The sequence below is a fragment of the Borostomias antarcticus genome, assembly GCF_949987555.1.
Source record: "Borostomias antarcticus genome assembly, chromosome: 9".
Taxonomy (NCBI): Eukaryota; Metazoa; Chordata; class Actinopteri; order Stomiiformes; family Stomiidae; genus Borostomias; species Borostomias antarcticus.
Window position 1 is genome coordinate 16,439,238 of NC_140242.1, and position 15,538 is coordinate 16,454,775.

General features: G+C 45.0%; 1 protein-coding gene across 1 annotated transcript in view; it reads right to left on the bottom strand.

Moving 5' to 3' along the window:
* LOC311312853 (E3 ubiquitin-protein ligase HECW1-like) overlaps positions 1 to 15,538 on the bottom strand; it is a gene marked incomplete at both ends in the record, with an annotated part of 124,868 nt that overhangs the window by 35,630 nt on the left and 73,700 nt on the right. The window contains one exon of the mRNA XM_084442860.1: positions 10,922 to 11,088. Coding sequence (XP_084298986.1) covers positions 10,922 to 11,088 — 167 coding nt within the window. The remainder of the gene's footprint in view (positions 1 to 10,921; positions 11,089 to 15,538) is intronic.

Consider the following 15,538-nt stretch of genomic DNA (forward strand, 5'->3'; position numbering starts at 1 on the left):
ACATTATAAGGAAAAGCATGACGCACATAACGACATGCAATAAGCGAGAATAGAATACGATTAGAATTATTATTGCCTATTATTGTGAATCTTTGGACTGAACTGGGCTTTAGAACAGCAGGCTACCTATTATTCTTCAATGATAGGCCTAATGTCTAATTTACATAGCATATAACAACAATCAAATGTAGGCTATTTGGCTACTGTAGTTGTAGGCTATACCCTACTAACACAGTACGTAAAACTGACGGGACACATTGGTGTAATTGTGGTAACTTTGCGACGTCACCAGCAGCGGACCTAGCTGACACCTAGCTGACACTTGCCTTTTCAGTCGCAAAATAACCAAAATAGCCAAAATAGCCGTCCTCAAGTACACTGTAAGGGAACGTAGCCGCCACTGCTGCTTAAATCCGTAACTACGATGTAATTAAATAACGTGACAATGTGGTTACATCACAGTCCCAATCTGACTTTATTGGAAATGTGTCACAGTGGGTCAGAACATTTGTAAATTACTTAGGTTTTAAAATAAATTTTGAAGTCATACAGTTACAGAATTGTAATAATGAGGAGAAATCCTGCATGTCTGTTTTGTGTGTAATTTCTCATTTACAGTTAATATTAATACTAAAGATTTGCAGTCTAGGCCTAATAAAAATAATGATAAAAAATATGCCTATGAATAAAGTCCTAATTTTGCAACCTAAATGTGAGCAATGAACGCTGAGCAGTGAACGTAGAATGCAAGGCATTGGGCTACTTTCTTAGGTGACACAATTGAAGAACTAGACAAACAAGTTACACACTCTGTGCCAGTAGGTGGCTGTATGCACATTAAAGTTGTTTGCGATCCGCCACTAAACCTAGCGAAGGAGAAGAAGAACGAGGACGGGTGACTTCCGCCCCGTTTGAAACAGAAGGAGAAAGACCAACAGCTTTGTCTCCGCGACAACACAGATCCTGTAAGTATCTCAATTTCAATGTATACATTAGTATGTATACATACATACTATGTATTTTGGTATCGTCCCAGATAAAACACCAACGTTATGTGCAAGCTACCCTTTTGTAATGATTATCTATATGCAGATGCTCTCTTTCCAATGTTAGCTAACTAGCTAGCCAGCTAACGTGATTAGCCTTTTTCGGGCAATGGTGGAGTCTTCTGGATAGCAGGCTCGCGCGAGCTCCTGCACGTTCGTACTGTTTCATCGCTTGGAATAAAATGCGATAATTAGCTTACTCATTGATTTCGCATTAACCCACGACACCGTTAGTATGTGTTTGTTTTTAGGCATTCATTTTTCCGAAGTTAATGTTAACAGAATACTAGAATCCCCAACAACGGAGCTAGGCTAGCTAGCAGGATTTGTTATAGCAGCCATCTTGGCTCATTTTGTTACAGCAGCCATCTTGGTGGATTTCATGTTACTCTTAACTGTTGAAATGGTTGCTCATTCTGTCAAACGGGTAAAGAATTGTGTCAGCTCAGCCCAATGGTCTCTGATGGTTCTGTCTGGCCAGCCCTTAGGTGGAGAAACACCTGATCATCAATATAGGCAGGCACACGTAAGTACAAATGCACATACGTTTCCATAGACGGGATAAACAAAAGGGAATATTGATATTGAGTTAATGTTAGCGGTAGACATGTGAGATTCATAAGACGCATCACTGACGCCAGTGACGCCACAATATCAGGGAAATTGAGCAATTGCTTCCCTGTAGTGCAAACTTGCAAGATTCGCTCAGTTATTAACCCTTCTTGCCTTTTTTGTTGTTGGTTTTCTCTCTCCTCCTTCCTCTCTGTGCAGTTCTCCTGTGTGCTGAGCCGCTATCCCATGTATTGCCACTGCTGACAGGGTAGAGCTCAGCCCCATGCAGAAGTGAGTGATGAGGAGAGGGAAGATCATTTTCCCGTTTTTTTCCCCTCCAGTTTTAGGAACCGTCTCAAGAATGTGTTCCCCACTTTTATGCCTTTAAATCAGGGTTGGAGTATTCAGGTGTGTGGCCATGGCCATGAACACCAGTAGAGGAGGGAACCAAGTGTCTCATTCTCTCTCCACAGTTGTGTGGTTGTAACCCCCCACTAGCTACATATTCATTCAATCTTTATTTAACCTTGTGAATCAATTGAGAGTAAGCTCTCATTTACAATGACGTATAATCACTCTATATTTGAACTTGTACTACAGGTGAGATAATCATTTTTAATGGTCTCTCTCATTCGCTCTCCTAGCTGTGATGTTAGAGTTGTGCAAGACTTGGGTGTTCTCCTGCTCTGAGTGCCCATTCTCCTATACCTCCCAGATCTACCTCCACAAGCACATCAAGAGGAGCCATGACAACCTCTGTCTGCTGAGGAACACAGAGCATTATGAAGTAGCCAGTGCCTTGGCGAAGGTGTTTGAGCAGCAGTCATCAATGGATTAACTCCCAAGACACAAGGAAGAGACAGCGCAACACACGCTATGACTCCAGTGACGAAGGTAATATAATAAAGTGCATTCAACAGTCCCAAAAGAGTACTACTTGAGTTGACTAATCTGAGCTAATTTACCTCTACTATATGTTCCAGTGCCCAGGCAGCCGGTCGGCAGAACTCAGACCAGACCAGCTATGCCAGGTGCCAGAGCCGGAAGGCCTGCTCTGCCAGTTATCAATGCAGGTATCCATGCATGTTTGTGTTGGTGAAATGTCTATGCATATTTGCACACTTAGTTAACTCAGGACTTTCGGAAGACTCAGTTCACTAATTCGCTCATCTCACATCTCACTACTCGGCAGTAGATGTTCATCGCCCGGGTCCTTTGAGCCAAGGCGCTGTGAGCCCAGGCCCTTCAGCCCTTCAGACGTCCAGGCACGAGCAGCATGCATCAGCGATTAGCACCCCGGCCAGACCAGGTCAGGGTCTGACATGTCTCATGTCGAGTTGATTCTTCCCCTTATGCCAGAATCACTACGCCGCCAGCACCATAGTTTCCTGCTCATCCCTTTATCCTCTGGTTTTCAGGTAGTTCTCTGATGCCATCGCCTGTGAGACCAACAGCTCCAGCAGTGTTGCCATCAAGCTCTGCAGATGCTGGTATGCTGAATTTTGTGAACTACTTCATGCTGCATGTAGGGATATACTTTGAGCTGAATATCCATTATGGGACCGTACAATTACTTATAGCCACATCTGTGTTTAATATCCAGACTTCCAGAGGATGATGTGTCAGCAGTTCTCCAGCGTCATGCAGAGTCTGAGGGAGATGGCACAGACAATGATGAGACTGGAGCAGAGGCTGGAGCAGAGACTGTCCGGCGAGTCTGCAGACAGCTATCGGGGAGCAGTACTGGATGACCTGCACCCTGCTAAAACGGAGGAGGAGCTGCTGGTCTTGGAGGAGCAGCTGAAGGACAAGGATCATCAAAGGAAGATGGTGAGTAACTTCAGGGCAGAACTTTGTTCCTTATTTTTGCAGGGAAGTGTTAAGGAAATGTAAAAGTAAATGATTGTCTTTATGTTTTGCAGACACGATATCTGAGCTTCATGCCATGTGCATTGAAACCATTCCCTTTTTGGTTAAAAGGTGCAGTTATGGCCTGTAAGCCAAGCACCACTGTGACGGAGGTGTCTGCCCAGCTGCAGGAGATGCTGAAACATGCCCCTGCTCGATTCAAAAAGGTATGTGATGTCAGGCAGTTAATTTTCTCGTATCCAGTGACATGGCACGCTTCCAATGAACGTATGCGACTTGCTTTTACAGCCATTTCATTATGTCCTTAGGCATCTGCTCCAGCCCAGCTGACCTCCCCAGCCCAGCCCCTGACCGCAGCTCCAGCCCTGACCACAGTGGAGTATTCAGATGAGGATGACCTCTTCTGCCCAGACCCTCGATTCAGATGTGGGTGACCCCCAGCCCAGCCCGTCTCCCTAAACCTGCCTTTCCAGCCTGCAAGGATGGATGCCTTTTTTGTAAATAGTTTTTGTAAATTTTAACCTTTTTTTTGTGGGATACAACGGTCTGTTCCCGGTCTGCCTGCCACAGAATGCGCACTGTTTCATTTTTGTTTTTAGAACTTTTGCAATTGTCAGATAATGGGTTGCTAGCCAGAGCTTGTACATGCTTTTTTTTGCTTTTCTGGCTATGCGTAATGTGACAGACCGTAAACCTCATCCTTGTAAATATGTATACTTTTAATTTGTAATGTACTTTGTGTAATAAAATGTTCTAAACTGTTAATGGTGTTCAGTCTTATATTGGTTTGTATCATAATAAGTTCCTGCCCACGTTTTTTGCACGCGGCCGCACCGTATTTGCACCGTGCGAAAAAGACGTGCAGACCAAGTCATATAAATACCTGTAAATCTAGTGTCAGCAAAGTGAGTTTATAACGGAGGTTCCTGCCCACGTGATCACGTGCGTTCTTTGCACGCGGCCGCAACTTCTGAATGACGTGTCGTTCTTACGTAGCGTCTACTAAACGGCAGATCTCGCGTTTCCGTAAATGGCCGCGTAATTTCCGCACGCGGCGCAGACGAATCGTCACCTATAGCGGCCGTATGTAGAACGTTTGCGCAACCTGCGTGTGTTAGTAGGGTAATAGTTCGTTTCTGTAGGCTATTCTATGTGCGGAAAAATAACTGGCCAGTATGCCAATAGCCTACAGTCTGGAGTGGTCCGAACAAAACTGCGCTGCTGCTGTCGTTGCTGCTCTCCGCTCAACGTGCGGTGCGAACGGTTACTTCTCAGGACTGTATCACTCCCTCCAGGAAATACACTACACCATGGCTCTTGTACTTTGTCTTCATCAAATCCACCGTAGAACTATACAGATGTGGGAAGTTAGAAATGTCACATGCTGCAGCATTTCATCTTCGCGGTTTTTGGCAGAGAAATCCCGTTGGAAATCCTGTGGGATTTCAGACGGGTGTTATTTCGTTTTAGTGATGCACCACCGCCAGGTGGCGTCTTTGAGTAGATTTAGAAGGCTGGGCTCAGTGTTTTTCTCCTATAGTCTACGAATGAAGCATCATTAAATTTCACATTCTTTAATTTAAATGCTCTGTTGTAAAGCACTTTGAGCTGAATTTATCTGTATGAAAGGTGCTATACAAATAAAGTTTAATTGTAATTATTACCTTGTTCTCAAACACATGTTTTCTCCATCTGGATGTTATTTAATTATTACGAACACCTATATCTAGACCTACATTAGCCTATCTATCTCGGTAACTGACGTCGGGTCAAGACGTGGTGTCTGTTAAGTCAAATGCGCAAAATAACAGTATTGTAAATATATTTGTTAGTAAAGATGTGGTGAACATGAGGGTTTTGCGTTTTGTTTCTGGAACGCATTCAACTGGTAGGCTACTCGTAAACCCCGGAAGTAAATTTGAAGACGGGGCACCAGCTAATGTAGCCAAGTCTGAGCGCAGTAGGCTATATGGCTTCAGCACGATACAAAGAAAAAATAAGCTTGATCGGAGGTGTGGATCCATACAAAATTGACATAGTCGCCATGAGTAAAGATCACTCATTGCCAATCATATCCGGACATTAACTATCTTGTGCATAGCGACAGATTTGACAGTGAGTGTGTTCACATGCACACTATACGCCGATCAACCGATAATTGTAATAATGTGATTATTGAAATGGTCTTGTGAACGCCTTTATCTGATTTCCAAAATCGGGGTAAGGTCTTAGAACCGCCAAAGACGTCCATTGGACGATTGTGGGTTTTCATTTGCACATAACTATATTTTAATAAAACATTGAAGTCCGCCTGTCAATGACTTTCCCTAAAATTATGTTCTGTTGCACCCCCTATTGTTAAATTATAAATTAAAAAAACATACACAATATTTTGTTATTTGAATGATCTTGAATATCGTGTATGTTTTTATTTATTTATACCGGCCGCCAGCCGTTCAATGAACGGCTATAGGGAATGCACTGTTTCGCGCTGGCTACAGCCTATTATATGCACAGTTTCGCGATATGTAGGCTATTATAAATAAGTATTATTCATTGGGGGAGCTTGGACTCGCTGGGGACTGGTGGAGAGACGCAGAGCCTCCCCAGACGCGACATCCTCCAGTTGGCTGAAGAGCTGCGCGCTCTGGCGTTCAAACAGCCACCGGCGGCGCCCCTCGCAGTGTCCACAGAAGAATACCCCCCCAAAAATACCTGCATGGTGAAGACAAGCTGCAGCAAGAACAGACCTATCTACTAATGCATGAAGTGCACCATAGCTGTCTGTGGCAGTTGCACTGCCAAGGTGCAGAGGATATGTGCGAAGTGTATTTGAGCTGCCGCCTCAACCGTGCGTAAGAGCAGAGCGCATCAACTCGTCACGAGTTACTCGTGTATAGCTACAACTAGTAGCCCATAGCCATTACAACGGCTTATTATTTTATTCATATATGAACTAGATAATTCGATAATAATGAGTAGCCTAGTAGGCTATAAAATAAATTGAATAGGGCCTAATTAGCCTTAAGTTGTAGCCTAGGCTACTGTACAATCACAAGACGCATAGGCCTAGGCTACCGTAAAAAGCATTGCGTTCTCATAGGCCTATTAACTTAGATAATTATTAATTAGATAAGTATTATTTATCTACGTTCTATGCTGCATCTGTACAGTAGACTATTGTTTTATTTGGATCCTTGGCAAAAATGCTGTTCTTGTAGCCGTTTCATCGATTCTTCAACTTTTGTGAAGTGTTGGCTATATTCTTGTTAAAGTGCGGCCTAGGCTTTATTCTAAAAAATATGAGAAAGGCGTCATAGGCCTACAGACACATACAAATCATATGTTGCTTTTAATAACATTAAAAACAATGCAAATCATGCAAAGTTGAAGGCCACGACTTCATCAGTTTGGCTAGTGTCGGCATGATCTATAGATGCTCAGGTCATAATGTCCGTTGAAAATAATTCCCTCTAAGCTAAATTTGAATTCTATTAAAATAGGCTAAAATTAAATTTCCACATATTCTGATTCCTTCTATATAATTTTTTTTTTTTTGAATGTGTAGCCTAGGCTATAAGCTTCTGCGCTGAACAAAACAGCCACAATGTAGCCTGCTTATAGCGAGCGAGAGGGCAATCTACCATAAAGTGTAGGCTATAGCCTAACCATAATGTAATATATCTAGACTACATGCATTGTGGTATTTCTTTATATAGCCCAGCCTGCCTATCAATTGTTTCTCAATAAACAGTTATGTCATCCTCTGAGTCCGAATAAGTAGGCTAATAGACTGGCAGCTCTAAATGCCTTCCCAATCAATGAGACATGGTTGTAAAAAGATGTTTTATTGATGAAAAGGTTAAAACTGAAAAACATGGAAAGAGTCATTGCATTGATCGATGCAGTCCATTCAAATAGGCATCAAAAGATAAAGTAGGCCCATTTAAAATGACCAATTACATCTTCAAATCCCTTCTAATCTTGGCCTTTGATAGGGTTTTTTCCCGCCCTACTGCCAATTATATCCAGACATTAACTATCTTGTGCATACAGAGCACAAGCAATGAAACAATGAAACTAATAGATTTCCTCCCTGTCTGTCTGTGGCATTCGCTACCAGCAAACACTGAAAATACAGGTCCTCAATTTATTTAGATTAGACTAGCCTATCCAACTGGACCACTCCAATGAATGTTGAACGTAGCCTACTTTTATTCTTTAGGTTTTACAGAATCTGCCTACAATGTCCACACATGCGCCATAGCTGACTAGCTCGCCACTCGCCAGCGAACCTGGACTAGACTATTGTAACCCCACCCCCCCCCCCCTACAAATTCTTTTAAATTCAAATAAACTGGATGGACCGGTTTCCTAGCCCTGGATCGTGGGGAGGGGGGTAGCCTCGTTAGCGGGTGCTTTGCCATGACCGGCCATTCCACAGGTGTTGGATTGAATTCGCTAGTTTGATTGATAGATGGATGGATTTAACGTCCAAAATATTGTGCAAGTATTGTATAGGCCCATGTGTAAGAGATGAATGGTTGTAACCATGAACTCAGCCAGAGGTAGGCCCTACTGTAGATGATAAGCATTATCACCAGTCTCAATTGATGCTTTCCTACGTGTTGCCATTCATTTAAACCACCATCTCATCTAGGCTTCTTCTGTTGCTGCATTTTTACATTTATGCTTTCATGATTTTAGAGCGCAATAAACATTTTCCAGGATTCCAATAAGTCCATCCATTCATCCAACTTTGTGCTGAGCGCAGCGCAGGCTGGTAGCCTACTGTCAAGGATCACGACTGATGCACTCCCTTAACACGTCTCGCAACTCCCCAGACCATCAAGAGAATTTCAATATGAAAGACCTTAAGTGGGGTATTCCAGGAGGTAGCCTAATGTAGCAAGTCGTCGGTCTTCATGACGCACTGTTATGCTTGTTTGCTGTGAAGATCCAGTCATAGAAGCGGGAGGAAGGACAAAAATTAAACCACAAACGTTACTGCTGGTCTTGAAACAACTGTGTTAGCCTAGTTCCATATGAGAACACTCCCGGTCCAATTCCGTATAGTAGATCAGCCTGTGTCCACGTAGTTGCTAGCTTACTGGTGTGTACATTCCATGAATATCCGAAGCAATTATTCCCTATGTAGTTCACTATATGGGTAACACTACTTAGGGAATAGGGAGTGAGTGAACCATTTCAAACACATCTCTAGTCAGCCTCGTTAGCTAGCTTACTCGTCCTGATGCCATGTTCCATGAGAACACTCTGCTAGCTAGCTAGTTAGCCTACTGTATTAAACCTCTACTTGTCCTGATATCTTGTTCCATATGAGTTAACAGATACAGACCCGACGACAATTACAGAGATAGATAGGCCTACTATAGATAGATAGGCTTTGTTCGAAATAATTAAAATTACAACCAGACAGAGAACAAGGAGTTTGAGTTCACATAGTTGTTAGCTAACTGGTACAGTAGTTAGCTAGCTAGCAGACGTCTGTCCCCTGTGTTACGTGAATGGTGGTTGTTGCAGTCTAGCTTACAATAGCTTCTCACGCCGTTCACTACCATTCCATATTTTTTCTGATTTAAGGTCCCATGACGGGTTTCTCTTCCTGCTTCTGCCTAAGCACTCCACAATACCACAATACAACGGTGTCATGTTTTACCGAAGGAGAAGTGAAGAAGACGGTAGCTATCAGTGGCTAAAGCAGTTAGCTAATGTTAAGATCATTCCTGTAGCTGCTTTGCTGCTAATGCGAGTTTGTCTCCGTTCCTGCCCGAGAAACAGAAGTTGAACTAATAGCATCAAAATCAAAATAGCTACAGGAATCATCGTTGTAAAGTAAGCTATCTGCTTTTTAGCCACCGACAGCTACCGTTAATATAATGGAAGCTGCTGTCGTGAGCTAACTTGCTATCACGGTCTTATCGTGCAGCTTCACAGCCTGCTATTAGCAGACAGCACTAAAGTTGACAAAATCACACTTGCACATCATTAGAATTTCAAACATTTATATGGGATTTATCATTCAACTAAACATGGAACCTGAATACTACCTGATATTTCAACCTGCTGCCATCAGTGATCGGCACCTCTGCTTGTTTGCGTCATGAATATCCTACGCAATGACATTCCATGTAGTGTCCCAAAACTGTTAAATCATTCCCTATGTAGTTCACTATGAGTAGCACTACATAGGGAATAGGGAGTGAGTGAACCATTTCAAACACATCTCTGGTCAGTTCCGTTAGCCATCTTACTCGTCCTGATGCCATGTTCCATATGAGAACACTCAGTTAGCCTAATGTATTAAACTTCTACTTGTCCTGACACATGAGTTAACATATATAGACCCGGCGACAGTTACAGAGATAGAAACTATAGATAGATAGGCTTTGTTCGTAATAATTAAATTACAACCAGACAGAGAACAAGGAGTTTGAGAACAAGGTAGGCTCATCTAATGTGCGAGATGAGCTACAGCAATGGGTCAATGAGTAGTATTACTGCGCCCCTATGGGCGTGCGAGCGGTGGTGCGGAATGCCGTAAAGCGCCTGTTAGAATACCGCGGGTCAAGTTACATTCTTATGTTCTCACATCTGTAGAATCGGCTCACAGAAACCGGCCAGTTAAAGCCAGATCGGCCGGTCGCAGATTGGGCTAATTTTAGTCAAATCGGCCGGTTTTGAATCGGCAACCGATCGATCGGCCCATCTCTAAAAAGGTGTTATGCTTATTCTATAATGAAATACTGATTCATGTGAAAAATCATTCAAACGTCAAAGATAAAAGTTAATAATTTATGTAATGCTCCTTGTTGTTAGTGTTTTGTAGGTCAGTGTATTATGAGTGACAATGTATGCTTTCTGAATGAGAATTGTTGCCAGTGTTATGGTCGAACGAGCTTATTTTGAGACATGTACAGTGTTTTGGTGGTTTGAGTGAGTTTTGGAAGTGATGCATGTTGGTAATGCAGACTGTATGAGTTTTGAAAAAGGGGGTTCAGTATTGACCGATGTTTGTTAGCAATTGAAAAAAAAGGCAATTATTGTAATTGTGTAAAGGCAATTATTGTCACATTGGATAAAAGTGTCAGCTAAATGACTGTAATGTCATGGGGACAGCAGATAGAGACAGACACACACATACAAACACGTCTGCAGACAGAACACATACTGTACCGACAGAGGGCATCATATTTAGTCATTCCATCACATAGCAAACTAGAAATGATGCTCAGAGAGCACAGACCTCCGCCCCTGAATGCATTTCCTGGCTCTGTGCATGCCAAAATTGAACAAGTTCTAAATTGTCCCATGCTGCACCCCTCCACCGAGTTTCATGAAAAGCAGAGAGTCTGTGTGTGTGAGTGCGTTTGTGTGTGTGTGCGTGCGTGCATGTTTGTGTGTGCGTGTGTGTGAGTGTGTGTGTGTCTCACCTCTCTCCAGACAGGGTTGACGGTGTTGCCGGCGACGCCGGAGCGTTTTTCCTGGCCGTGGTGCGCCAGGTCAGGGAAGGAGCTGTGCTTGCCAGGCCTGATGGAGATCTTCAGGTAGGGGTCAGGGTTGAAGAACATGCCCTTCTTCAGACCCACTGCCTGGAAGTCTGGACGGAGGGAGGGAGGGAGGTGGGACTTAGCAACATGTGACAGTAAACGCTTTACAATGATGGAGGGACAGAGAAGAAGAAAGAACAAAAAACTTTTCTCGGGTGCTTTAAAATCTACTCTGAAATTCCTGCCTGAGTAGTGGGAGAGAGAGAGAGAGAGAGAGAGAGAGAGAGAGAGAGGCTCTGCTCCACTGAGCACAGACTGTAGTGGCAGAGGGGCTCTAATGTTGGAGGGAAGTGTGCATGTGCGTGTGTATTTGTGTGTGTGTGTGTGTGTGTGTGTGTGTGTGTGTGTGTGTGTGTGTGTGTGTGTGTGTGTGTGTTTGTGTGTGTGTGTGTGTGTGCGTGTGTGTGCGTGCGTGCGTGCATGCGTGTGTGTGTGAAGCTCTCTAGCTCTTCTGGGATGCTCCATAAATCACCAACTATGACCAAGGAGGAAAAGCATCATTCAGACTGTCTACCATCTATCATTCGCTCCATCTCTCCATCCCTCCTCCTCCCTCCATCCGTCTCACGTCCACTCCTATTAGCCCCTCTGTGAGAATGACATCCCCCTCTCCAAGGATCAGGCTGTGGATAGCCTTGAGAAACAAAGGTGACGGAGGGCAGGCTAACTGTAGCGTAGCACGCTAACTGTGGTGTAGCAGCAGGCTAACTGTAGTGTAGCAGCAGGCTAACTGTAGTGTAGCAGCAGGCTAACTGTAGCGTAGCAGTAGGCTAACTGTAGCGTAGCAGCAGGCTAACTGTAGCGTAGTGAAGAATATAGGTAAAAGTCTACAGAGTCTAAAGTCAATGTAATGCTGTTTGTGTGTTTTGTGCTCATGTAAAACAGTCTGGAATGTGCATTGAGAAGGATAGCGGACAGCTGGGTTGGGGCCGTGGGTCAGGAGGTCAACTCTGGGCGCCAGGGTGTCACAGTAGGCCTTAACGGGGCCTCCCGGGGTGTCTCCCCAGGAGATGATATATAAGTTATGTGACATGCTGGTAAAATTAAGACTTCAGATTGTCGCTGACAGGCCAGTTGTGAACAAGCGCCCTTTCAAGGAGCCAATCTGCTTCACTAGGCCTTAAGATAGGAGTATGGGTGGAGCAAGGATGCCTATTTAATGTCTTGAGTCAACCTTGAGACTTTGTATTGTGAACGCGGTAGACCTGCTGTGCCCGTTAGATTCCACCAAGCGGGGGGGTAGGCAGAAGACAGAGGCCTCATCTTCGACCCACAGCTCCAGCAGCAGAGACAGGGAGAGACAGGGACTGTTCCATGTGAGTTTTAAGATTCTGTCCAATAAATCATTGTTTGCCGCTTCCAATCCCGTGTTGGGGTGATTTTATCAAAACTATCACAACAAGAAGGCTATCAACATCGTGGTTCATAAATAGATGATGCTGCAACTTTATTAAGGCTTACAAAAATTACACAACGCAGAGCAACAGAAGAAGAAAAGAACGCCAAAAGCCAACAATTGGTGCCGTGACCCGGATGAAGACAGAGCCAAGCACAACCGAATACCAGCCAAAACTCAGACCAGACGGTGGGGGACGCTTTACCTGAACTGACCTGGGTTTCGAGCCATTCAGAGCCATACAACAGGCGGTGAGTGTCTCTCAAGAAAGAACCAATCTAATAAACCATAGCCAAATCATAGCCACCAGCACGTTAAACTATGATTAAATGTCTAGACATATGTATAACAATAAAGATATATCTGCAATAATTTATGAATGCATTCTAATGAGCTCCAATTAAATGTGCACATAGACACCTGACTAATTCTCAGCTTGCGTCTTTTAAAGAGACCGAGTGGTAGAGCAGGGGTCCAATCAGACGTCTGCTTAAAGTCTCAGCTTGTGTGTTTTTTCAAGAGACCGAGTGGTGTAGAACAGACGTCCAGCAGTGTTCAACTGCACACATACAGTTATCTATTCTCGACTTGAGTGTCATTGACAAACCGAGCGGTGTAGGAACGGACCGTTGAAACCGGTCGTTGAAACCGGACCCGAGACCCGGTGCGTAGACAAACACTTTGGTCCCAGCAAATAAAGGACCAAAGCTTTATCATTTTATTTTCATCCGCTCACGGGAGCGGTAGCCTACTCCTATCCTCTCTTAGCCTGACAGTCTCATATCTCTTGCATTCCTCAAGACGACCTTGAGGGTGTTGTTCCACGCTTCACTCCCAGTCTCCAGAAAGGCTCAAATATCCTTAGTCTCTTAAAGGGCCTGGCTGACCATTCTGTCACACAATGTCTCCCACTCCAACCAAACCGGGTTCAACCCCGGACGCTTCGGGGGAGCCTAGTGCCCCCCCGCTTAAAGTAACAACTGAAAATTGAGGCACAGAACCGCCGGAGATCACCTTACAAAATATGAGTCATGAAATAGCCCAGGTTGTCTGGGAAAAGCTTAACCTGGTCAAATTACAGGCTGAAGTTGTGGCTAAATATGACATCGCAGAGGATGAGGAGGGAGGTTGGCCGTTAGCTGATATTAAACGAGCGTGGGGAAAAACCACGCGTCTCCCTAGGGACTCAAATGAACGTTTACAATGGTTTTCCTTGATTCTGGGTCAGATTAGGATCTATGAATCCCGAATGGAGAAAAGCCATTTAGAAAGGACAAAATCTGACTTTAGAACACGTTCAACGGCCCTACAGGAGAAAATATATGAGCTCACAACTAGGTTAGAAACCACGGAGCAGTGGAGAGAGGAAATGGAGAAGGGTAGGGCAGAGACAACCTCCGCCATAAACGAGCTATCAAGAGGTCGGGCTGATTTGGAAGCCGCCATACAGGCCGTGATGAGTGAAAGAGTCGAGATTGCGAAAGAACAACACGCCCAAGGGCAGGTCTTATCGCAGCTGGCTATTGACACGCAACATGCTCAAGAGCGGGCCATGCTGTCATTTTCAATAGATCTTAAGGGGCTCAGGGACATGATGATCTCCCAAACTGAGTTTCTTTCACAAATCTCTCACACACTCAGCTCTCTGGCCCGACAGCCTGCGCTCGCAGGCCCTTCTAAAAAGGGAGCCGCTCGGCCCCCACCTTCAGAAATTCCTCCGCCTCCAGCTCGAAAGGAGAAACCATCTTCCCAGGAGGTGACGTTTGGTACTACACCAGCCTCCAGTGAAACGCGACACCCTTCCCCCTCCCGAGGGCAGCCTTGGGAGGACGAAACATCCGATACCGAGACAGATGGTACGGTGCCCGATCTGCCTCCCCCCCGCCTCACTCCGTCCCCCCCACAAAGGGTACTACGAAGTCAAAATCCCTCAGGGGATAAACCTAACCGCTTGCGCCCTGTGCGCTGGACCACGGGGAGGGGCCGAGAACCTGTCATTCGTTTCATACCGGCCAAACCCGAGCATCTTGAACGATGGTCCCAGATGATCCGACACCCACGGGAAGTAGGCATGACAGCCTGGGACGAAATACATAGATTAAAGGGGTTATATGAACTTCATCCCTTCGATGGCATCTCAATCTTGAGTCATCACATGACCATCACAGAGAGGGAGAAGCTGAGGGAAAAGGTCGTAGAAGCTATGGGTGAGGGGAGCACAAATCTTGAAGCCGGCTGGCAAAAAGTGCAGGACTGGGTTGCGGATGCATCAAAGGTCGCAATAGACTGGAACAAGGTCACCGCTTGTGTCCAAAAAGGAAATGAGATGTTTACTGACTTCAAGGATCGGTGGAAAAGGACTCTCCTCCGTCATGGAGGGGTGCCACACATCACCAATGAATTGTTGCCTGACACCAAAGTGAGAATCATCACCGACACACTTGTCGGTGACCTTCAACACACACAATCAACCCCAACCTCAGGACGGCGCTGTCCATCAATGACCCGTCATGGGGCAACTCCACATACTTAGAACTCATAACTAAACTGGCTCTCTTGGATCAGACCCTGAACCAACCAACACCGGTATCAATACTGGAGCCGGAGCCGGAGCATGTGGCAAAAGGAGGTCGTAAAAAGGAGAGAAGAATGGCCCCTCCTGTAAAGGAGGCCTCAACCAGACAGGGAGAAAACAAACCCAAGTGCACATACTGTAAATTATTTGGTCACTGGGCCCAGGACTGTAGAAAGAGAGCGCAGGTTAACCAGTCAAAAGGGGGTTAAGCTGCTGCTCAACCTTTCGCAGCCTCACAAGCGCCCTCTGCGGGGCCAGCAGATGCTTACCAAAAGCGCCTGTCTCGCTTCATCTCTCTTTCTGCCGAAGAGCAGGAGGCCATCTTGGAGTCCCTGAGCAGGGGCCCCTCCACTCAGACTCCCTCCACAGGTGTGCGTCCTTTTTAGATCATCCCCCGCTCCGTGCCCTACAGGCGGCAGTCCAACAGAAGGAGGACGGCCTGTATGTAACAGCAACTTTAAATGGGCACAAGGAGGTAGATTTCTTAATTGATACCGGAGCGGTGGCGACAGTGGTTCCCTATCAATAT